Source organism: Pinus tabuliformis, chromosome 3_2, assembly GCF_031772625.1.
Source record: "Pinus tabuliformis cultivar Carrire ecotype Pingquan chromosome 3_2, CPIR1, whole genome shotgun sequence".
Lineage (NCBI taxonomy): Eukaryota > Viridiplantae > Streptophyta > Pinopsida > Pinales > Pinaceae > Pinus > Pinus tabuliformis.
Window position 1 is genome coordinate 1,162,958,699 of NC_142302.1, and position 24,828 is coordinate 1,162,983,526.

Genomic DNA, 24,828 nt, shown 5'->3' on the forward strand with positions numbered 1-24,828 from the left:
AACCTCGACTACCCACACTTGCAGTATTCAAAAGTAAAACGATATATACAATGAGATGATGAATCATCTGTAACATCAGACAAAAAAATGTTTTAGCAGCCTGCCATTCACAGGCTTTGCTCCAACTTTATCATAAGACAAATCTTCAAGCAAATATGGATTTTCCCCCTGGAATGAAGCAATCTTAAAAGGCCCTTTCCACATATTTTTGAACTTTCCGTGCTTTCCCTTCTCTTCATTTATGGCATCCCACTTCAACACTAAATCTCCCATTTGAAAATCAACTGCTTTAGTCCTTCTATCATAAATTCTTTTAATTTAGTCTTGTATCAATTGTGTGTTCTTGAACACCTCTTCTCTTGACTACTGAAGTTGGATCATTTGACTAATTCTTCGCTGCATATCATTAGGCTCTACCTCAGCTTCCTGCAATAATTTCATGACCAAAACTCCCAACGAGGAAGGAAAGATTGCATCTGCTCCATAAACTAACTGAAATGGAGACATGCCTATTGACTTTTTAGTACTCACCCGGTCTGCCCACAGTGCATGTACCAATTTCTTATGCCAACTTCTCTTGTTTTCCTACAACATTTTCTTAATAATGTTGACCAAGCTCTTATTGGATGATTCAGCCAAACCATTACCCTGAGGATAATAGGCTATGGAGTGGCCTAAAATAATGTTGTACTTATGACATAAATCTATCATTTTCTTTGATCTAAAGGCAACGACATTATCTGTAATAATTTTTTGCGGACAACCAAATCTGGACAAAATATTTCCTTCCAAGAATTGAACAATCACTGTATCTATAGCTTGTCTAGTGGGAACTGCCTCAATCCACTTGGTGAAATAATCTGTCACCGTCAGTATCCATTTGTGTTGCCCAGATGAAGTGGGATGAATCTCACCGATAAAATCGAGTCCCCATTGTTGAAATGGTGACTCAATTGCTATAGGTTTTAGGGGCAGCGGGAGCAATTTCTTTCTTCCTTCAAATATTTGACATTCCCGACATGTAGCAACATTTTTATACACATCAGCAAACAAGGTCGGCCAATAAAATCCAGCCCTTAGAATTTTGTTTGTTGTGGTCTTCCAAAATAAGTGTCCACCGCAATCCCCTTTGTGAAACTCCTCCATCATTCTTTGAGCTTCATCTTCCAACAGACAATTCAACAACATCCCGTCGGGATCCTTCCAGTACAAAAACTGATCTATAATGCAAAATTTTACTGCTTTCAACTTGAGAAAATGAGCTTTGGTTTTGGGCAACTCTGGAGGTGCTTGTAGATGTTGCAATACATACAGAATATCAACATACCACTCAGAGGCAACAAACTTTTGCGGAACCGATTAAGTTGAACTTGAGTCATCTTCTTCTGCTAAGATAACCAAGAAATTAATTTGAAGTGATCGCAGATTTGATTCAGCCATCATTCTAGCCAATCCTTGTCCTTTAATCAGCCTTGCGGGTTTTATTTCGACATCATATTCGAGTATGGATGCAATCCACTTACCCCTCCTCCCATATGGATCATTTTAAGTCAAAATATATTTGACTACTGCACTTGGTACATAAGCAATAATATGTGAATGTAGAACATAAATTCGAAAATATTTCAGAGCTTTCACGAGAGCGAAGGCCTATTTTTCCATAATATCATATTTAAGAGAAACATCTCTAAGAGTTCTGCTAAAAAATGAAATTGGTTGTTCCACTCGCTGATTTTTCTGCATTAAAACAACAACAACACTGTGCTCTGAAGCAAAAGAAAATATTATAAACTCATGTGTGTAATCCAAACTGACAAGTGTAGGAGTACTTGACAATGCATATTTAACTTCATCAAAATATTTTCTACTTTCTTTATTCCATTTCACTTCGTTTTCCTTCTTTAACATGTTTGTAATTTTCCTTAAAATTTCTGCTAGATTGGGAATAAACCTCCTTAAAATTTTTATCCTGCCAATAAAAGATTGAATCTCCTTCTTACTTCTAGGAATATCCATTTTTTAAATGGCTGAAATTCTTGTTGGATCAATCTTGATTCCATCTCTCGAAATTATATGGCCTAACATATTACCTTCCTCCATCACAAACAAAGTTTTTTGGGATTTAATGAAATGCCATATTTTCTGCACTTTTCGAGAACTTCCCTCAAGTGCTGCAAATGGTCCTTATCTAAAAGTGAATAGATAGTGATATCATCAAGATATATTACTAAAAATGTGTCCTTATCCTCCGCGAAATCTATGTCCATAGCTCACTGAAATGTTGCTCTCGCGTCCATGAAACCAAACAACATCTTGGAAAATTTGAAGGTCTTCCATGGTGTAGTAAATGTAGTCTTATCTTTGTCTTCCGAATGAACCAAAATCTGGTTATACCCTGAAAAACCATCCAGTAGTGACATTCTCCTTGCACCCACCACTTTGTGAAGGATGTGATCCATTTTTGGTAATGGATAGTTGTCCTTGAGTGATACCCTGTTCAAGTTTCTAAAATCCATGCATAATCTGATTTCTCCTGTCTTTTTTTTGACTGGTACCAAGTTAGATAACCAATTAGAAAATCTGAGAGGTACTATAATGCCAACATCAAATAATTTTCTTACCTCCTTCTTGATCAAAGGCAACACAACGGATTTTTCCTCTGCAACTTCTCTTTGAATGGCCTTTGATTCTCTTTGATTGGTATTATGTGTTGGATGATGTCTTTATCATACACTTTCAGGTCCTCATATCCCCAGGCAAATACATCAGAAAATTCACTCAACAAGTCCAAATATTTCTGCTTCATCTCTGGACTCAAATTCTTAGACAACTTAATCATCTTTGGGTTATCTGTTGTGCCTATGTTGCATTCTTCCACTCCATCCCCAGTAGGCACCAACTTTGGCCTCTTAGCCACATCATTTTGATCAAACAACTCTTCCAAAGGTACTAGCCCTCTTGGAATGACATTATCTTTTAGCTACAACACTTTCAATTCAGCCCCTTGCTTGTCCAATTCTTCTTTTATCTAATTTATAAAGCTCTCCTTATCAACATCTTCCCATCCGTAGTCCTTTTCCAACCTCATTTTAGAAAATTCCTCCTTCATCAACAAGAAATATTTCAACTGCTTGTCATTTTCAAAGACTTATCAATACTTCATGTTATCCGGGACAACGGGTCTGTATTTTACTTCCACTTTGTACTTACCTCTCATATGGCTGAAAATATCAAAATGTGAGGCTGATGCAGGTAATGCATCTGCAACTGCATTCTCTCTTCTAGGAATAACTGAAAAATTATATTCATAAAAAAATTGCAAGTAATCTAGGATAGCATTCCGATAAGCACACATACAGGGATGTTTTGTTTGATACTCACCTTTAACTTGCTTAACAACTAACTCTGAATCCTCATAGACAACTATCCTTCTGGCTCTTGATTTCTTCAAAACTCGCAGACCCAAAAGGAGCGCTTCATAGTCCGCCACATTGTTGGTACAATAAAAACTAATTTGTATGAACAAAGCTTGGTCTTTCCAACTTCTGGGCTGATTATCCATACACCTACTCCAACACCATCTCTGCTTGCTGCCCCATCAAAATGCATGGTCCAAATGTGCTACTTACTCTCATCTTTTTCACTTATTTCAACCTTCAAACTTTCAAATTTTTCATGGACTATTTTGTTGTCCTGTTCTTCAATTTGTTCACTGATTTGTTTCACATTTTCCTCCTCTTTTATTCCTAAATTAGTCTCCTCTTCATCAAGACAACCATAATTAAATAAAACAAAAGAATCTAAATCAGAATGAACAACATATACCAGATGATTTGCAGGTTGCTCCTTTTTTTTTTTTTTTTTTTTTTTTTTTTTTTTTTTTTTTTTTTTTTTTTTTCTGATCATGTATTGCATGAGTGGTTCTCTGTACAGTCTCCTTGTCTGACCACCAAAAACTGAGACAATGATGTAAGACATATCAGTTTGCATCGCACCGTGTAGCTTTTCCATCCATGATCTAGAAAGAAGCATGCCAAATTTGGGAGGTATGTCCACTACAACAATGTCCATCACCATACATTTGGAAGGAATCTGAGTCAATGATACTGCTAAATCCTTGATCAATCTCAGGCACTTCACTTTGCTGGAATCAAATGAGTACAAGTCCTTGTAAGGTCTGGTTATGTCAAGCCCTAGTCTCTCCATAATCACTTTCGACATCAAATTGTGTGATTCCCTTGAATCCAACATAACATTGTGTAATATTTGATCATGCACATTCAAACTAACATAAAAAGGAGGCACATCCCCATCCTGCCCTTTATCATTGATTTTTGGCCCAAAAATAATAGTTGGATGATCATCAACTATATTAACAGTATCAGAAGTTTTGTCCACTCTCAGTGCCTTTAAAATTTGAGTTCTATATTGATCATTCTTGAGCAATTCACCAAGGGGAATGGAGATTTTCAACTTGGCAACTTCAGCCTCAAGATTAAAGGGACTTGGTGTTTTTTCTGTTTCCTTATGAACAACATCTTTCTTTTCTACAGTGTCCTTAGAAGGATCCTCTCTCCTTTGCAAAATGGTGACGGGAGGCTCTTTCTTTTGGCCACTAGTACTTGGGATATCTTTCTTTACATTACTAGTTGCCACATCTTTCTTTGCTACCACCTCTTTCATTGCTGCATTGTTGTTCACTACTTCCTTCTTTGCTGCATTGTTGTTCACTACTTCCTTATTTGTTGCATTGTTGTTCACTACTTCCCTCTTTGCTATCCAGATTTATGTTCCTTAGATTATACTATCTTTGAACTTGCATGATGGAATTTTGGTACCCTTTCCTGTACTCTTTAGATTCGATCATCAACATGTCATTTTGGGATTGAGAAAGCAACAATTCTTCCTCTTCTCATACAAAATTCTTGAATTGTTCTTGTTCTTGATCTTCTTTGCTCAAATACATAGATTGTTGCCCATCACCAAAGAAAAGAATTTGATCCTTTGGTAATTTCTCATCCTCCTCATCTTGTTCTTGGTAATAATTTTGCTAAAAAGGTGATCTTGCTTGCTGTTGTGACTGCTCTAGAACCTTCTTCTCTCTTGGCTTGCTTGGCACTTGTAGCTGCCTTCAAAAATTTGGATTTCGAACTTGTGGACCCACCTGAGGTTCTATAACACCAGCTCGATTAGTCAACACCATATTTTCCATTGTCTTGACCAAAGTGTCCAACTTTGCATCATAGGAAGTGGCATACTCTTTTTTATGGTGACTCTTCTCTATCTTAATTTTGGATTTCTTCACCAACAAATTGGCCTCCACATTAACTGCATTGTTTTGCATGTCTTTGAGTGTTGCTAGATTTCCTTCCCTATGTTGATAGGCGACCTTAGGGTCAAAACCATCGAGATAATGAAGAAAATAAATTCCAGGAGAAGGCTTTATTTTTACAGTGATGGAATTATACACTTTATTGAATCTTACAGAAAAATCTTGGACAGTTTCACTAGGCTGCCTTTTCAGGTTGTCATACTCAGCAAGGATTTGTAAGGGATTCTTCTTCTCACCCCATCTTGCAAGAAAAGCATCCTCCAATTCTTGATAGTTGGCAAAATCTCTGGGACGAGCACTCCTAAACCACTTCTTAACGTCACTGGAAAAACTTTGAGAAAACAGTCTAACTTTAACATCCTCATGGTCCACTTCCTCTAAATCCACAAAATCACTGACCTTATCCACATGTTGCTTAGCTGTAACCTCCCCTATACCATCGTATTAGGTGTTGGATTAAGGGGCTTGGACCCAGGTTTAAAGCATACTGCACACCACAAAAACCCTCAACCACTGGCCCTTTCGGCAATGACCTACAAGTAGATCATGGTATCACCCGAAGCAGTTATGGGAGGTTGTGGAACCAAGTTTTTGTAGCCAGAGGGATACTGTGTCGTGGCACCCGTGTGTTTTCTTATATTTTATACTGATCTACAACTTCGCATACATAAAATACTTCGCACTGATACTTTACTTCACATACTTTCACTTATTATATAAACATATCAGAGAACAATATAACACATATTCTTTCACATAAATAAGTAAAAAGCAAGCATAATAGTACATATGAACACAGATTATGAATATAGATACAAAATACTTGGCCAAAACTTCTTCTTCTTTATTAAGACATATTTTTTAGTACATACAACTTCTTGACCTACGCACCCAGTTGCATGTGGCCTGTGCACTCAGCTGTAGAGCCTTCCCTTTAAGGCCCAAAATACAAATTAATGATAGAAAGTGTGATCAATTCATCTATGTCTCTCTATCCTTGACAAAGCATTACTTGTCCTTAAATACATTACATTGATACAAAAACCATGGTCCACATACCATGGAGTCAACAAAACAATGAACTAAAACCTCAATACCCGTTACAAAATGAGGGACTTTGACCCACCCTGAAGCCGCTAGATATTGTGTGGTGAATAGAACTTCGTGGAATGCGCACACTCCACTCCTCAAAATGTGGAGTATTTAACCAAAACTAGACAAAGTTGGGTTGTGCCCAATAGTCCCCCAACACTCACATGTGACTCGTCCCGAGTGACTCAGCTACGGTGCCCTTGATTTTCGTTGCGATGCCACTGTAGATAAAATTTTACTACTGGAATATTTCTGCTACCTGATTTTCCTCTCGGCGCACTTCTTCCAGCAATGCCTCTGTGGTTTGTCCAACAATCTTATGCATCACTTCTTTCTCCCTTTGTCATAGCTCCCTGAGCCTTTCATCTATTTCTTGTGAAAGCTGGAGGGCCTCATCTTTCCTTCGAAGATCTTCAATCTCTTTCTGGAGATTCTTTCCTTTAGTGATGCTAGTGAGCCTTTGCGAGACTGGTAGGGTCTTCGCAGTTTCCAGGATCTCTTCCCATCGTTTTTGACTTTCCTGTAGCTCCTCTTCAATCCTCTCAGTGTTTGGATCCTCCTGCAGTGAGGTCCAAATCTGCATAGCCTCATCTAGTACCTTCCCACAATCCGCCACTATGTCAGAGATTCCTTTCAATGCAAATTTTGCATTTTATGTTAGACACACACATGGCAACAACAAAAGATGAAAGATAAACATGAGAGTACATTTTTTATTAACAAATGATATACATTTATAGTACATGGTTTGACCGTTGGGTTCCACATCCCAAGGTCTCTTAGACTTCGTTTGTCTATTCGGCTTCCACACTAACCCATAGAGGATTAGGTGTCCAACATTCCCCCCTTAATCCGAAGGGTTATGTATGAGTCCAAGAAGAGAGCTGTAATACAAAATGTACAAAAAATGCATGGCGGCACTAGGTTGAATGTGCTCTCTGAAATGTTGGTATAAAAGGCGGTGGTTTAAGGATGACCACCAACACTGGAATGCTTAGTGCAGTTCCCGGAACTCTTCCAAGTCTGGCATGAAGCTCAAGTCTTCTGCTAGAGGAAGTGCTCCTGATGTTTTGAAGAGGGAAACCTTCAACCATGAAAGGGAGGTTTCACCCCACATAAAAGGAAGAACATCAACCTAAAAAGGGAAGTCTCAACCTGTGATGGTTTAAGGATGACCAACAATTCTAGAATGCTTAATGCAATTCCTGGAACTCTTCTGAAACTGGAAAGAAGCTAAAGTCTTCTGCTAGAGGAAGTGTCCCCAATTTTGTTCCTAGAATTCTTCTGAAACTGGCAAGAAGCTGAAGTCTTCTACTAGAGGAAGTGTCCCAGATTCTTTGAAGAGGCATTACCAAATGAAGGCATGCTCAGGGGCATCTTTGTCTCTGGCTACAACTCTGAAACTGGTGTGGCAGGTTGTGGCTTAGGCTCGCTTGATGTGACTTTGAAGCTTGTAGATGACCATTGTTTCCCCCCCTGTCAGATACAAGGTGAGATGATGGAGAAAACTCAACTGCAAGATTATTCAATACTCTGGAACAAGTTCGGACATATGACTGAAATATATTCTTGGCTATTGATGCCCATTGCCAAGAAGCGATCCATCCAAGATGAATCTTTGTTCTTGTAGGAGGTTTGTTTCTAAAGCATCTGTTTGAAGAATGAGTGGTTTTATGACAGTGCTTACATGGATGAAGATCAAAACAATGATCTTTCAAATGGCCAACTCGGTCACAGTGTTGACATTTCACAATCTATTGTTGTTTCTGTTGAAGAGGGGCAGAATTTGGAACCGTTGGAGGTGAAACGCCATGAAGGAATCTAGCACTCTGAAACTGAATGGACTTTGAGTAGGCTAGAATATGAAAGGACAAGTCCTTGTCATATCCAAGACCAGTTCTGTGCTTGTTGTGGACAAGTTCTTCCCAAGGTCTCATGATGGGCTTGGGAAGTGCAAGCTGAACCTCTGCATCTACATGTAACCTTACTACTTTATGGGAGTCTATTTCAATCTTTTGAATGGAAGCAGGTTCATAATGACTCCTCTGTTTTAATTCTTCTTGTTGTAGCTGAGATTCGAGCTGCAAAAAATCAATTTTCTCTTGTGCATTTTGTAGACAGACCTGAATGTCTGTGAGAGAAACTTTGCTGACTTTTAATGTATCATGAGTAGTAGACAATATCAGAGTTTTGAGGAACTCTAATACTTCATTGATTCTGGCCATTTTCTCCAATGTTAAACTTACACTTTAAACCAACTATGAACCAATGTCACTACAAGGTATTCTCAAAATTTGTTCTCCCAGAAAACTACAACAATCAAGTGATATTATTCCTTGAGGAATGAACCAAAAGCAAGATTTTAACTCTACAATTATTCTCCAAATCCACACACAACGATGGTTGGTTGCATTCATATACAAGGAAAGTATATTGTGCATTCCCAAACAATGAGACTCAAATGCTACAACAAATAAAATACTTGTTTCTCCATTATGAATACTCAGAAATATATATCAGCAAGGATGCAAGCTTTACACAGTCATCTATTCAAGAAATACAGTGCACAAATTGAAAAGGAACCTGACCTAGCCACTTGTATAACAAATTCAACTTCTAGAGAGTCTGCTATAGCCCTAGGATTGCCTGCTATGCCAAGGGAATGATAGTAAACTTCATAAAATTGTCCACTGTTAAGTCTGCACCAGAACTTGATAAATTTCGTCCCACTGATTTGAAGGTTTAATAATAGCAATCAACAGCCCATTCATCTGAGAATTATCTTCATGAAGAATTGTCCCTGCATTAGAGTTGAACTCTCCCCCCTTTTTTTTATATATATAGGAGACAATCTGGGTGCAAGAGGAAGGAAGACCCTGCTATTCTTTTCGCAGCTGCCAAAGTTCCAGCTCGAGGGGACTTTTCTGGAATCACATCTATGGAAACTTCTCTAGAATCAAAACTTAAAGCTATTGCCTCCACCCATGTGCAAGTTGAGGATTTGAAAAAGAGGCCTTTCACGTGGCCATCAATTCTTTTCAATCCCACTGAAGCAACAGACGTTAGTTTGGAAAGCGTTTATGATATTTCTCTCAGAGGGCTTGATGAACTCTCCACAATTGAGAGATCCTTTGCTACATTTAAGAAGACTTTGTTCAATTCAGAAAGCCTACAGATAGACCAGGAGCTTCAGAATAGAGAATACAATGCAAAACTAGATAAATCTATTGCCACATTCTTGCATTTACTGTCTGGATATCTGCTTCTTGCACATTCTCACAAGATGCTGGAGTACTTGATTCAGCGATACAAGATATATGCATACAATGTAGATGATGTGATACTCTGTGCTCTTCCCTACCATGAAACAAGCTTATTTGTGCGAATTGTACAACTGCTAAACTTGGAAAAAACTCAATGGCATTTTCTAGAAGGAGTGAAGAAGTCAGGTGCACCTCCACCAAGAGCAGTCCTGGTTAAACAATGCACCTATGTAACAACAGTTTTGGAGACAATATGTGAATATAATATGCCAGTGATCAAAAGCCGAGCATGCCCCAAATCATCCTTCTGGCTTGGGGTGCGATAGCAGGAGTCAGGACAGATGCCCTTGCGTCCATTAAAATGGAGGTGAACATCGTATCAACCATAGGCCACGGAGCGTATCAACCCGGAGCAGCCATGAAATGAACACCAGTCCACTTAGGCGTGCATTTTCCCACTCAGCGTTCACCTTACAGAGGCCGTTCTCCTTCTTCCTGCTGCTGGGATATGCAGTGATGGCGCTGTGTTTAATTGTTTACCACTATGGATAGAATAGGCAGAGCGGTATATCGTTCAACCAACCAAAAAAAAGACCAATGCACCAGGAGTTCAACGCATTCTTCAAGACTATTCAACACTACTTCAATGCATTACTTAGAACAAAAATCAACTTTCAAAGAAATAAGACACAATTTCAAAATTTTATAGGAGAAGTTTCATCACACAAAGATGAGTACAGGCCAACACACATAGAACTCAAGGTGGTATGGCAACCGGTGGAGAGAGCTCAGACCAGGACACAGATACAAAAGTACAGAGAATCAATTAAGCTGGACTTTATTGCACGAAAGCTAAAAATGGCTCTGGACAGCAACAGCGTATCAATTTAATGGGCTGATGGTTCAATTCTCATACCGCAATGGCTTGTAATGCCTCGACCCAAATGGAGGTGGAGGATACACGCTATGGAGATAGGTGTTTTTTTATGTGCTCTTGAATGTGAATGTGTTCATAACCAGAAGTTCAGTTTGAGGATAGATTGTTCACATTATAGATATGGTATCCCACCGGGCGTGCCAATGGTTATTCGGATCTGCTGAAGTAGGTATCAGAACGAATCTAATCTAGAATGGATCATATCCATCAATGACAACAAAAAGTGGTGTTTTGATGAACCTTAAGAGATATTGTGGAAAGTAACACTAGCATTTTATATCATCACACGTTGTAAGGATATGCGTTCAGAAAAAGCCATCATAATGCAACGTCAAATTAAAGAAACTTTTGAACTTCATAGTTACCAATACCACTGGCCAGGAAAGATTTTAGAGCCTTGGTGTTGCCTTATACCGTGGTGCCGAATGTTGCGTTCTTGTTTACGATGTTAATGTGCTGAAATCATTTGATAACATAAATAATTGGCGCGATGAATTTCTAATTCAGGCAAGCCCTTCTGATCCGGAGAATTTTCATTTGTTGTGCTTGGAAATAAAATTGACATGGATGGTGGGAACAACAGCGTATTTTAAAATGCATATGACAGAGGGCGTAGATTTTAAAACGCATATGATACTGTATGGAGCAGGCTTCAGGCAACTGACACCAGTACATAGACTTTGACAGGCCGCAGGTAGGAATACATTGCCTACCAACACAACCGCTAATTTGGGACATTGCAGGTCTGATGTGCTCAGTTTCAATGTTTCAAGTTGTCAGGCGTGTTAGGTAGTCAGGAAAGTTACAGGTAATGAAGACCAGGCCAGCACTATTCAAGGCAGCTCAGACCAGCTGCGCAGGGAATAACAACATGTCATTTTTCTTTTAACCTAAGGGATAAACTGTGAGGAAGAAAACTACACAGGCCACACATCACGCCTTTGATACCATGTTAGACACACACATGGCAGCAATAGAAGATGAAAGATAAACATGAGAGTACATTTTTTATTAACAAATGATATACATTTATAGTACATGGTTTGACCGTTGGGTTCCACATCCCAAGGTCTCTTGGACTTCATTTGTCTATTCGGCTTCCACACTAACCCATAGAGGATTAGGTGTCCAACATTTTAAGTCCTTCTCCCTCTGCTCACCTACTTTTGGTGGCGTGACTAGCTACAGCCTCATTTTCAGCTCAATAATCTTGACTTCATACTCAAACTTCATCTTCGTGAGCTTATTCTTTGAGTCCCTTATTGCGAGGGCAAGCTTCGTGGCCTTCTCTGCTGGTGATTCCTCTTCGCGGACCTTCACATCTGGAACTGTGCTACAAGTTTCTGCGATGAATTTTTCTAGATGTTGTTGCTGCTGACATGATGTGTCCCTTTCCTTGATCAATTGATCGAGCTCCTTCTTTAGCGAAGCTCTCTCCTTTTCCACCTCAATGCTTAACAACAAAGTGCGTTGTTCTCACTCCTTTAGTTCATCTATAATATTTTGATGGAACTCGAGTAATACCTGAATCGACAGTGCGGAAATGTAAATCTTAACATTGTCCTAGGATTTTTCTCGTTCTCTATCCTCTAATGATTCAAACTGCAATGCTCCAGCTGGTACCTACAAAATCCTTACTTCGAACGTTGTTTCTATTCATTTCTTTGGCTGTTATAGTTGACCTATCTATGGTGGTTATTTAGCTGTCTACGCTAGTACCTTTAACTCCCTAATGCCTTGCTGCACATCTGTTAAGATCATTTTGTAGTGATTATCGACCTTATTCCAAGTCTTTGTTGGTACTTCCTGGACCTTTTCTCCAATCTCGTCGATGTCCCCCTTAGTGAGGGCAAGCTGTATTGCGCCCTCATATTTTCTCACGATCTGTTTCTTTCTTGCACCCGACATAGTTACTGTTGGTACCCTCTTTTTGATGATGAATGGTGATTCCTTTGTTATATCTACATCGCTGAGAGGGTGCTAGATATCGTGTTCTATCTCTGGCTCTGTCTTTGGCTCTGGTTCCTTTGCTTCTTTTCCTTTGTCTATCCCACTTAGACCCGCATGTTGCGCAGTGCCCCCCGCTGCTTCAGTGTCGTTTATGATTGGGGTCATCCATTCAACTGAACATTGTTGTATTATTGTGAGAAATTCATCTTCAGTGACCAAATATGGAAGAGGGTGTCATGTCTCCATTGGATCCTTCTGAGACTTGATATATACTCTGTGAAAATCTGCCTTGAATGTTGCGATGTTGCAATGTTGCTCATACAAAATAGGTGATAACCTGGGATACTGGTTCACCACCATATGCAAATCCATGCTCAATATCACAAAACAAATTATATTCTCCTGCACATGCAAAAACTCCTTAATATGCCATAGTGAGGCATACCACGTGGCTTCACATACATCTGTTTCAACAGGAGGAAATTGTGAGTCCTCTAGCTCCTTCCATGCGATCAACACGATGATCAAGATCAACCATGAGTAATGAAATGTTTTCCCTTCCTCCCGTGCTTCTTGAAAATCCTCCAAAAACTCCTTGCATAAGTACCCAGCCCAGTTGAACTAAACCCCATCACTGAATTGCACAGCCAAAGAAACCACGACTATGGGGACTTCATTCGCTATGCATTTCCTCATTATTTCCCCTGCTGACATGTGTGCGGCGAAGCACACCCCTTGATCACTGTTAGAGTTGATATCGTAACTGCGTGACTTCTTGATAATCCTGAACTTATCCTTCATGGTCTATGCCATTTCTTTGTCTTGATTCTTACTGACGAATTCTTCAGTGGGGTCCTTTCCTTGGTGAGGCAGTCCTATAATCCTCCGTATTAACATTTCATCGATCAGGATCCTCATCCCCAACCAGAGGCTTCCGTCATGCACCAATGCTAGTAACTGTCGCACACAGGCTATGTTGGATGTGCTTCTACCGAAGTGTGGCACATATAGCATGTTTAACAAGCGCAATATCTGCAATCCTACAACCCACCGGTGTGGCTCCAACCTCGTAACTCTGCTTTCTGGATAATAGACCTAGTGTAGGTACTTGCTTGGCTCGAACTGCGAATATTTACTTCTGTCATTAAAGTCCCAATCCTCCATTTCTAATTGCAGGATTTTCCCCAACACTTCGCCTTCAAATGACACTTTCTCTGGTAGAAACGATGTGAACATGCCAAACTTCACATCTTTCAGATCTTTGACCGACTTGGTGTGAAAATTCTACTGCTGCAGCAACTGATTTATTTTTCCTACTTATTCTTCAATAATTTATTTACAAAATCGCTTTAGTAAATATTAAAATAAACTCTACTGTAGATATCACATCGTAGAACAGAGACAAATACATGCACAAAAACCGAACACATCAACAAATTTATTTTTGGACAAATGTCCCTGTAAAAACCCAATGCGGGAAAACTAGTGCAACAGAGGAGGATTTTATTAACCAACTATTATTGAGTACAACTGGGTGCCAAACTAGCTTACCCAATAGAGATAATTTCTCTAGCACCTCCTCCAGAATCAGCGTAAAACTTGATGGCCTCTGTGCAACTCCCAGACCCTCCGCGTCTGCTCCTGCCTCTTTGTGTCAACACTAGGCTTCTCTGTGTCACCCACATAGGCCCTCCAGTGACTGTGTAGTCCTGCTGCCTTTGCGCCTACCTCTCTGATCTTTGCGCTGATCTTCTAGTACTGTTCCTTCCTCTCTATTCCATACTCACTACCTCTTGCTGCAATCTAGACATCTAGTTTGAATTTCTCAGCAAACCCCGCTCTAGAAATCGAACTGACTGGTCTCCCTCATTATATCTCCAACTAACCCTCAAGCATTCTCTTATATTTTTCCTATTGATGAATCAACGATCAAGATTATGTCCCTAATCAATGTCTAATATTAAAATAGACTTGATCTTCATCTCTTAGAAGCTTCTCATCCTTATCTTTATTAATACCCATTAATATTTTTATTTTCCTAAGTTTAGACTTAGGACCTCATTAAAAATATTAATTATTTTAATAACTTTTCATCTGGATGGAATTTTCCAAAACGATTTCTGGGTCTTGGAGATCTCATGCTCTTTAGTCTCTCTGCCAATTTTCATGGCTAGAGAACATCCGATGCTTTCCCAAATCAACATTTCCTATTAGCAAGGAATGTGCTCTTGTAATAGTCCACTTTGAGCATCACTCTAATTATATGGCACTGGTACCTGTGCAGATGCTAGGCCTCCCTGCCCAACATCCTCTACACTGCTACATCCTATACTGTTGCCCATGGCTCTATCACTGCCACTGCTACATTTGTACTGCAACTCCCTCTGCATTGGTGCTGCTATTGGTCCTTCTTCCCAACACTGCATTTGCACTACAACTCCCTCTGCATCTATGCTGCTGCTGGTCCTTCTTCCCAACACTGCATCTGCATTGCAATGGATTCTTTATCATCCCCATATTATTCTTGAAATAATCAAACTTGGTTCTTCCAAGGGTCTTGGTAAGGATGTCTACCACCTGTTCTCCTGTAGGAGTGTAGCTCAATTGTTCAGCTCCTCGTTGGACATAGTCTCTGACAAAGTGACACCGAATATCAATGTACTTTGACCGATCGTGAAATACTCGATTCTCAGAGAGGTTGATGCAACTCTGATTATCACACATGATCCTGGTCACCTCCATCTTTCTTCTGAATAGGTTCACAAGTAGTTTTCTACGACATATGGCTTCGCACGAAGCTGTGCTTGCAGTTATATTCTGCTTTAGCTGAGCTCAGAGCTATGGATTTATGTTTCCTACTGCACAAGGAGGTCATTCCCGATCCAATGGTTAAATAGTAACCAAAGGTACTTTTCTGATCCACTGAACTTCCAGCCCAATTTGCATCAGTAAATCCACTCAATATGATATCCTTACTCCTAATGTACAAGAGTCCATAATTGACTGTTCTCTGTATATATTTGAGAACATGTTTGGCTGCTTCCCAGTACGCCCTCTTTGGTTTCACCATGAACTGACTGAGGGTGTTGACATCATAACAAATTTCTGGCATGGTATAGACCAGATACATGAGGGACCCTATGAGTTGCCTGTATACGATGGGATCAACATCCTTGTCTTCTGATGCATCAATTTTCTTCCAGTTGGTGATCATTGAAGTAGCCACGGGTCTACAATCCTGCATCCTAAATCTCTTCAAAATTTTTGTAGTATATCTCCCTTGTCCAAGGAAGATCTCCCCATTTTGCTTCCAAACCTCCAACCCCAGGAAATAATGCATCTATCCCAAATCCTTCATGTCAAATTCTATGGCTAGATTCTTCTTGCAGTCCCCGATGAGCCTGGATGATCCTGTCAGGAAGAGATCATCCACATATAATACTAGGATTAGAGGCTCATTCTCTAGAACCAGATAATGGAGATTTGGATTTGCGTCACTCTTGACAAATCCCATCTTCTGCAAGTAGCCATCAGTTTGACCATACCATGCTCTAGGTGCTTGTTTCAGCCCATACAAGGCTTTCTTCAATTTGCATACATGAGGCTTCTTCTCATGTGTCTCAAAGCCTTTTGGTTGTTCAATGTATACCTCCTCTTCTATCACTGTGTTCAGGAATGTTGTTTTGACATCCATATGATGAATATCCCATCCCATCTGTGTTGCAAGAGATATCACGGTTCTAAAAGATGTATACCTGGATACTAGGGCGAAGGTCTCTTCGTAGTCAATTCCTTCCTTTTGAGCATACCCCTTAGCCAGAAACATTTTTTTATTTTTCCACACTGCCATCTGCAGTGTATTTAATCTTATAGATCCATCTCGAACCTACCACCGATCTATCTTGAGGTATCGACACTACCTCCCAGACATCATTCACCATTATAGAGTTGTATTCCTCTACCATCACATCCAACCAAACCTGATGTTGAGAAGCCTCCTTAAAACTGGAAGGCTCCCCATCTTGAGCTACTAATTCTTGATATCTATCTAACTGTTTTTGCTCCCTTTTATTGTTTCTTGGTGCACCAATGAAATCCTCTGCATCTCGCAGAATCTATCAAAGTTCCCTGCTCATTCTTCCTCTAGTAGCAGGTGCTTTTGTTAGCTCCTCCTCCTCCTGTGATTCTTCCTGATTCGAGGAAGAATTATTGACTTCCATTGGTTGAAGTGGTTTGGCTAACGACTCATCTTTTGACCATTCCTCGGAAGGCATTTCTTGATATTTTTTGAAGGCCCTATCCTCCATGAACTTCACATTTCGTCAAACTACTACCTTCCTGCTCCCTGGAAGATAGATTCTATATGCCTTCGCATTCTCGCTATATCCCACTAGATATACTTTCTCTGCAGTTTGATCCAGCTTCTTCCTCTTTTCCTTGGGTATGCGGCAATATGCTAAGCTCCCAAATATCCTGAAATGGCTGACTTCAGGTGTCTTCCCTATGAAGACTTTCTCTGGAGTAATCTTGCCCAATGCCCGATGAGGATTTCTATTTTTAACATAGATTGCCATGTTACATGCTTCTGCCCACAGGAAATTTGGCATATCCTGATCATACATATGGTCCTGGCTGCTTCCACGATAATTTGGTTGTCCTCGTCGACATATTCTCCACCATTATTTGAGCACAAAACTTCTATTTTCTTTCTAGTTAGATTCTCCACCAGAGCCTTGAACTCTTTGAATCGACAGAAAACATCATCGTTAGTTTTCAAAAAATAAATCCAAGTTTTCCTGGAGTGGTAATCGATGAAGGTGATGAAGTATTCGGCACCACTAAGAGATTTAGTGAACATTGGTCCGCAAATGTCTGAGTGTATCAATCCTAGTACACTCTTGGCCCTGTTTTTACTTCTAGGAAATGCTTCTTTGGCATACTTGCCCAGAGCACATCCTCTGCATACATCATCTCTTTCTGTACTAAGATCTGGAACTCCTGTTATAGTTTTCTTGAGGATTCTCAGAGCCCCATGGTGCAAATGTCCCATTCATCTATGCCATAGTTCATTCAAATCCTTGTCCCCATGACTGCCTATCAGTGCCATTGGTGATTCTAGCTGTAACCTGTACAACCTGTTACTCTTGATTCCGATCTGCACTTTCTTTTTCCAGCTTGGGTGTTTGACGTACACTTTCTCCTTGATGAAGAAAATGTCATAGCCCTTGCTTTGAAGTTGTGATACAGATAGTAAGTTCATCCCCAGTCCTGGCACATGCAACACATTGGTGGCCCGGAACCACTCTCCCGTTTCTGTTTGAAACACTATGGTCCCCTTTCCTACTGGAGTACACTTTGCCTTATTCCCCATGGTGATCTGAAAATTCATCCTTTCCTCTTGATACTCAGAGAAACATTCCCGGATTCCTGTCATATGCTAGGAGGCTCCACTGTCTATATACCATACCTCAGATGATGCCAAGCTTGTTACACAAGCAACTTCTTCTTCCAATCTGGAATCCAACATAGAGAAATCAAGATTTCTATCCCTTGTGCAATTTTCTAAAAATCTACATGAGTCTCCTGATGTTGATGCCTCTGCATCATGATCTCGACCCATAATTGATTTTCCCTTCATGTCTCTGATTCTTTCCTCTGATACCATGTGAAAATTCTATTACTGTAGCAACTGATTTATTTTTCCTACTTATTCTTCAATAAGTTATTTATGAAATCGCTTCAATAAATATTAAAATAAACTATACTGCAAATATCACACCATAGAATAGAGACAAGTACATGCACAAAACAAAACACATCAACACAGTTATTTTTGGACAAATGTCCTCGGAAAAACCCAATGCGGGAAAACAGGTGCAATAGAGGAGGATTTTATTAATCAACTATTCTTGAGTACAACTGGGTGCCAAACTGGCTTACCCAATAGAGATAAATTCTCCAACACCTCCCCTAGACTCAACGTCAGACTTGCCGGCCTTTTCACAACTCCCAGACCCTCCACATCAGCTCCTACCTCTCTGCGTCAGCACTAGGCCTCTCTGCATCACCCACGTAGGCCCTCCAGTGATTGTGCAGTCCTACTGCCTCTGCGTCTGCCTCTCTCATCTCTGCGATGATCTTTTGGAATTGTTCCTGCCTCTCTGTTCCATACTCACTACCTCTTGCTGCAATCCAGAACTCTAGTTCGAATTTCTCAGCAAACCTCACTCCAAAAGTTGAACTGACTGGTCTCCCTCAGTATATCTCCAACTGGCCCTCAAGCCTTCTCTTATACTTTTCTTGTTGATGGATCAACGACCGAGATTAAGTCCCTAATCAACAACTAAGATTAAAATAGACTTGATCTTCGTCTCTTAGAAGTTTCTCATCCTTATCTTTATTAGTACCCATTAATATTTTTATTTTCCTAAGTTTAGACTTAGGACCTCATTAAAAATATTAATTTTTTTAATAACTTTTCATCTGGATGGAATTTTCCAAAACTATTTCTGGGTCTTGGAGATCTCATGCTCTTTAGTCCCTCCACCAATTTTTATGGCTAGAGCACATCCGATGCTACCCCAAATCAACACTTGTCACCCGGTTTCCTCGATGGAAAATATGGTGGCAACACAGAGGAAATTTGGGAGCCTTTGTCTCCATCTGAGGCATCTCAGTTTCCTCCTCACTGTCATGGATTTCCTCTAATTCCTCCTATTGTACTGTCTTCTTCACCTTCTCCTTAGGTTTCTTATCTTTCTCGGGCTTCGTCTGCTGCTCTTTTGTTGTCTTCTTCCTTTATGATGTTCTTAGCTCTACTCCAGAGGCTTCAGTTGGCCTCTTTTCAAGTCTTTTCTTAGGTTTTTCTTCTGTAACTACTTGTTTCCACAGTGACCTTGTGCGCCTTGGGGGCAGGAGTGCATTCGGTGCTTCAGATTAACCAATCCGGGCTTCCATGACTCTTGCTAACCCTTTCTTTGCAAATGCTATAGAAATTTCCTCAAAGCTTCTCTCAGACATACAACGACTCACTTCTCTCACACTTAGTTGCAATTTCACAAACGAAATTCTCTAGACAGTAAAGTGTAAAATGTGGCACGGGACATGGCCTTTATAGCAAATTTGAATTTCGAACCTCATGATTAGCTTAGGTCTTGTTCATTGAATACAGGTATGGCACTAGATCCGGTCAGTTGTCCTTCGTAAATGCATTTCTCTTGCACCTTTTAATGGAAAATTTCTTTTAACAGTAGCTTTTTCCTTCCCAGAGTCATATTTTTCCGGTTATCTTTGACAATCGCGCAGTAATCTACCTTCCATCGCGGTTCTTTCGAACTTTGACATACTTCTGAATATCGCGCAGTAACCTTCTTTGGCGCAGTTCTTTCTGGCTTAAGGGGCTTGGACCCAGGTTCAAAGTGTATTGCGCACCAACAAAACCCTCAACCACTAGCCCTTTTGGAAACGACCTGCAAGTAGATCGTAGTCTCACCCTAAGTGGTTATGGGAGGTTGCAGAACCAGGTTTCTACAACCATAGGGATACTGTGTTGTGGCACCCATGTGTTTTCTTATGTTTTATACTTATCTACAACTTTGCATACATAAAAAACTTCACGTTGATGCTTTACGTTGCAGATTTGCACTTATTATATAAACATATCAGAGAATAATATAACACATATTCTTTCGCATAAATAAGTAAAATCAAGCATAATAGTACATATGAACACAAATTAATTATATAGATACAAAAGACTTCGCCAAAACTTCTTCCTCTTCATTAAGATAGATATTTTAGTACATACAACTCCTCAACTTGCGTACACAACTACAGGTGGTCTGTGCACTCAGCTGTAGACTCTTCCCAGGCCTTTGCGCACTTAGTTGTGAAGCCTTTCCTTAAGAACAAAAGACTCAATCACTTGTTCTCTCTATAAATGATATAATGGTTCTATGTATGATCTTCAACATACCCCTGAATATCGTGCAATAGACTTCTTCAGCAAAGTCCCCTTTTATAGAGTGGTTTATAGTCTAGTGCCCACTTTCAACTGTAAGTAGCACTAAGGCTCTTCTCCTTTCGTTTTTCAGTGTGAATCTCCAAGGACAAAGTTGTCCCATATACCTTCAATCTGCTACCATTCACTCATCCTGGAATGAGTTGATCGTTTAACTTCGCGAGCTAAACTGCACCACCATCAGAGCCATGTTTGATGATATATTGTCCTAGCCAATGTGTCTTAAATTTTCCTGGGAACTTCGCGAATTTTCTATCATATAAGAGTACAATATCTCCTTCCCGGAATATCTTTTGCTTGATGTGCTTTTCATGCCAGGTTTTCTCCCTTGCTTTCTGTACTTGTTGATGAAAACCTGGTATAAACTTGTCTTCTTCCAATGCAAGCAATTGCGCCACCCGCTCCTCCATAACGTCAGAGTCTGCCATATTTGTGACAGCTGCATTTCTCAAACTTGGCACAATGTACTCCATATGCATGGCTTCTTCTTGTCCATATACCAACCTAAAAGGTGTATGTCCTATCATTTTATTGCATGTTGTCCTATATGCCCACAACACCATTGGAATTCTTAGATCCCAGTCATTCTTGTTCACATTACACACCTTTGTGAGTGCATTTTCCAGAATTTTGTTGAAAGCTTCAACTGTCCCATTTGCTTGAGGGTGATATGGGGTACTTTTCTGATGGTGTACTTGAAACTCTTCAGTCAATGACTCAATAGTCTGATTCAAGAAATGTGAGCCTTGGTCACTCATTAATATCTTCGAACACCCAAATTAGGACAGAATGTATTAAAAAATGAACTTCACGACAATATGTGTGTTGCATTCCTTCACCGGTTGTGCCTTGACCCACCTCGTCAAATAATCAATTGTAATAATTATGTATCTTGCATTGGCATTCTTTCCTGGTGGGTTAATAGGTCCAACAAAGTCAATAGTCCACTTGTCAAATGATTGCAACGTCACCTATGAATTTAATGGCATTTCGTCTTTTCTAGATGGCCTTCCTGTTCTTTGACATATATCACATGCACGACAAAATTCTTTTGCATCCTTATGTATCGTGGGCCACCATAACCTAGCTCTCAAGGTTTTCTGTGCAGTGGCCTTTCCCGCATAATGTCCTCTTGCCACTCCTCCATGAGCTTCTGCTAGAATAACCTGTCTTTCAGGTTTAGGGATGTATTTGTGCAGTATTTCATCCGGTCCCATTTTGTACAAGTGCCCTGCAATCAATGTGAAATTAGTTTCTTTTATCACCAACTCCTTCTTCTGTTGTGTATTGTACTCCACGTGCACCATTCCTGTGGCCATAAACTGAATAATATCTGCGAACTGATCATCCATGACCTTGATTGCAAATAATTGCGCATCAGGTAGGTTATCTTCGATACTAGTGGGTTCTTCTCCTATCTCCACTCTTGATAGATGATCGGAACTAACATTCAATATTCCCAGCTTGACTACAACCTCAAAATCGTACTCTTGGAACAACAATAACCATTGACATATTTTTCCTCTAGGCTTATTCACCAAATATTTTAGCGCGGAGTGATCAGTGAACATCTTGAAATGTGCTCCCAACAAGTAGTGCCTGAACTTTTGTAACACATAAACCATAGCTAACCCTTCTCTTTCTATTGTAGTATAGTTCTTTTCCACCTTGGAAAATTTTCTACTTGCAAAATCTATGGGGTGATCAATTTCACCTGCTCTTGGTTGTGCCAGCACTATACCCAACGCTATGCAAGATGCATCGACATGTACATGAAATTCCTTATTCCAGTCTGGAAAAACTAAGATTGATGCAGTTACCATCTTCTCCTTTAGTATATCCAGACTCTTCTGACATTCTTCGTCCCATTTAAAAGTGACATCTTTCTTCAATAATTTCTCCATTGGTGCAGTTATCTGCGCATACCCCTTTATAAACTTTCTATAATAGCAGTGTGTCCAAGTGTCGTGCGCAGTTGTCTCACTGTTTTCGGTGCTGGAAAATTTACTATGATTGCTACCTTTTCGGGATCCACCAACAAACCCTGTTTGCACACAATATGCCCCAAGAGTATGCCACAAAATATACACTTATTCAAGTTAAGTGAAATCTGATGTTTCCTACATGTATCTAGCATAAGCCTTAAGTTCGTAATATGCTTCTTTAATAACCCAAAGATTGTCCAATCATTGAAGTAAACTTCCAAGAATTTGTGTATGTACTCCTTAAATGTTGCAACTACAACTCTAGAAAATATGGTAGGCACATTCTTCTAGCCAAAAGGCATCACCGTGTACTAAAACGAGCCCCACTCTGTTGCAAAAGTTGTCTTATATCTATCTTATGGCGCAATTCTAATATGATGGTAACCCAAAAAGCCATCTATGAAAGAATAGGCCTCGTGACCTCCTACATTGTCCAATATTTCATTTGTAAATGGTGTAGGGAAAGGGTCATGCACACATGCATCATTTCGTTTCCTCAAGACAACACAAATTTTGATCACTCCTTTAGTCTTCTTTTCGTAAACTATCATGAGACTTATCCATTTAAACTCTTCGACAGGTTCGATGATCCTTGCTGCTAACATTTTTTCTAGTTCTTCCTTCACTTTTTCCTTGTATTTCAAATTCAACCTATAAGGTCTTTTCTTCACAGGCTTCGCATCAGGTTTCAGAGGGATCCTCATAACTCCTAGGTCCCCTAATATGCCCTTCATTTCTGAAAACGTGGTAGGGAATATCTCCTAGTATTCATGTAGTAGCTCTGTGATTTTACTAAATGTATATGTGTCCCAATAGTCTCCAATCATCGCAAACTTCGGGTCTTCCTTTGTACCAATATTCACTTTCTGTGTTTTTACTAGCTGCGTTATATCCAATATTTTTGGTTCTGGTCCAGCAACTTCGCGGTGCCCTTCTGATTCTAGTACATCAATATTGTGTGGATCTTCATCTTCTTCGGCAGTGATATCATAACATTCTAATTCATTTTGTAACTGCGCAGCGCAATCATGCTTCCAAGTTAATGGATCTTCATTCTCAAAAAAATTAGCTCCGATTTCCTAAAGAGCCAAATCTATACACGAGCAATCATCTTCAAAATTGAATGTTAGCATGAACCCTTCAACCAAATATGTCCAGTTCACAGTTCCATGTCGTAGTTTTGTTTCAAGATACCAATTCATAGGAATCGTTTCTAGTGTGTGGATAAACCCATGTACCCACTCTTGTTCTGGAATTTCTTTCCAAACTGAAGTGTAGCGATGAATATGCTCCCGGAGATCAACCTTACCATCATACTTTACTTCTATTTCCATGTCGATTGAGCCAAATCTGATCCACATTAAACTTTGACACTACTGCTAATCTGCTATATTTCTTTTATGAGTACCCCACCATCTAGCAGGTGTATACCTTAGGGCTACATCCAAATCTTGCAACCTCTGTTCTTTTGGTATTTCTCTTTCATATTCATCAAGAAATAGGCTTACATCTCTGATCCCATCATAATAAGGCAGATCACATACCTCAGAAGTTATGCAGTGAAGTGATTTTGTGGTAGAAACTTCATATAACCTATTCTGCCAATTTTCCAGTTCTTCCTCGGAATATGAAGTACAAGAACTGTCATGTTCCCAGCCCAATTTTCCATTTGTAGTAGGATTAATCCAATATTCCTCCTTCGTTGTTATCTGATAAATGTTGTTGAAATCTCCATCATAGTACTCATCCCAGACAGGCTTTGTATAACGCACTCCTTCTGAGGATCTAGACGGAAAATGACCCTCATATCGTCTTTTTCGAACACCATTTGTATCTTCTTCAAATTGATTATCGTCAAATTATTGAAATCCCATTCCAATCCAACCAGCGCTAGATAGGGGTTGCTATCATCTACAATTTCAATCACTTCAAAGTTTGCAATGGTTTAGACTCCTTCGATGTTGGGTAACCTTCCCATAGGGACGATCTTTTGTTGGTTAACCATCCTCAACTGTATTGGCAACCATTGCAACTTCAGTCTTCCCATTGACTCCCAAGTTTTCTTAGGTAACACATTGGCATTAGATCCTAAATCTAAGATTACTTGATCCATATCATATTCCCCGATCTGCGCAGTTAATCTCATTTCCTTCCTCGATCTCTTCTTGTGTTGATGTAATTTTTTCACAGCACACAGATTGCTTCACGATATCTCTTTATTAGCATAGGAGTCTATCAACTCCTGGAGT

General features: G+C 39.7%; 1 protein-coding gene across 1 annotated transcript; it reads right to left on the bottom strand.

Annotated features, from left to right (window-relative positions):
• Window positions 1-20,758: 20,758 nt before the first annotated feature.
• LOC149184847 (uncharacterized) lies at window positions 20,759-21,121 on the bottom strand. The gene has a single exon (XM_089415458.1). It carries the CDS (start codon window positions 21,119-21,121, stop codon window positions 20,759-20,761), a length of 363 nt encoding a protein of 120 aa, XP_089271584.1.
• Window positions 21,122-24,828: the final 3,707 nt, after the last annotated feature.

Coding starts and splice junctions, on each gene's coding strand:
- LOC149184847 (XM_089415458.1), bottom strand. CDS start 21,121: ATGATAGGACATACACCTTTTAGGTTGGTATATGGACAAGAAGAAGCC.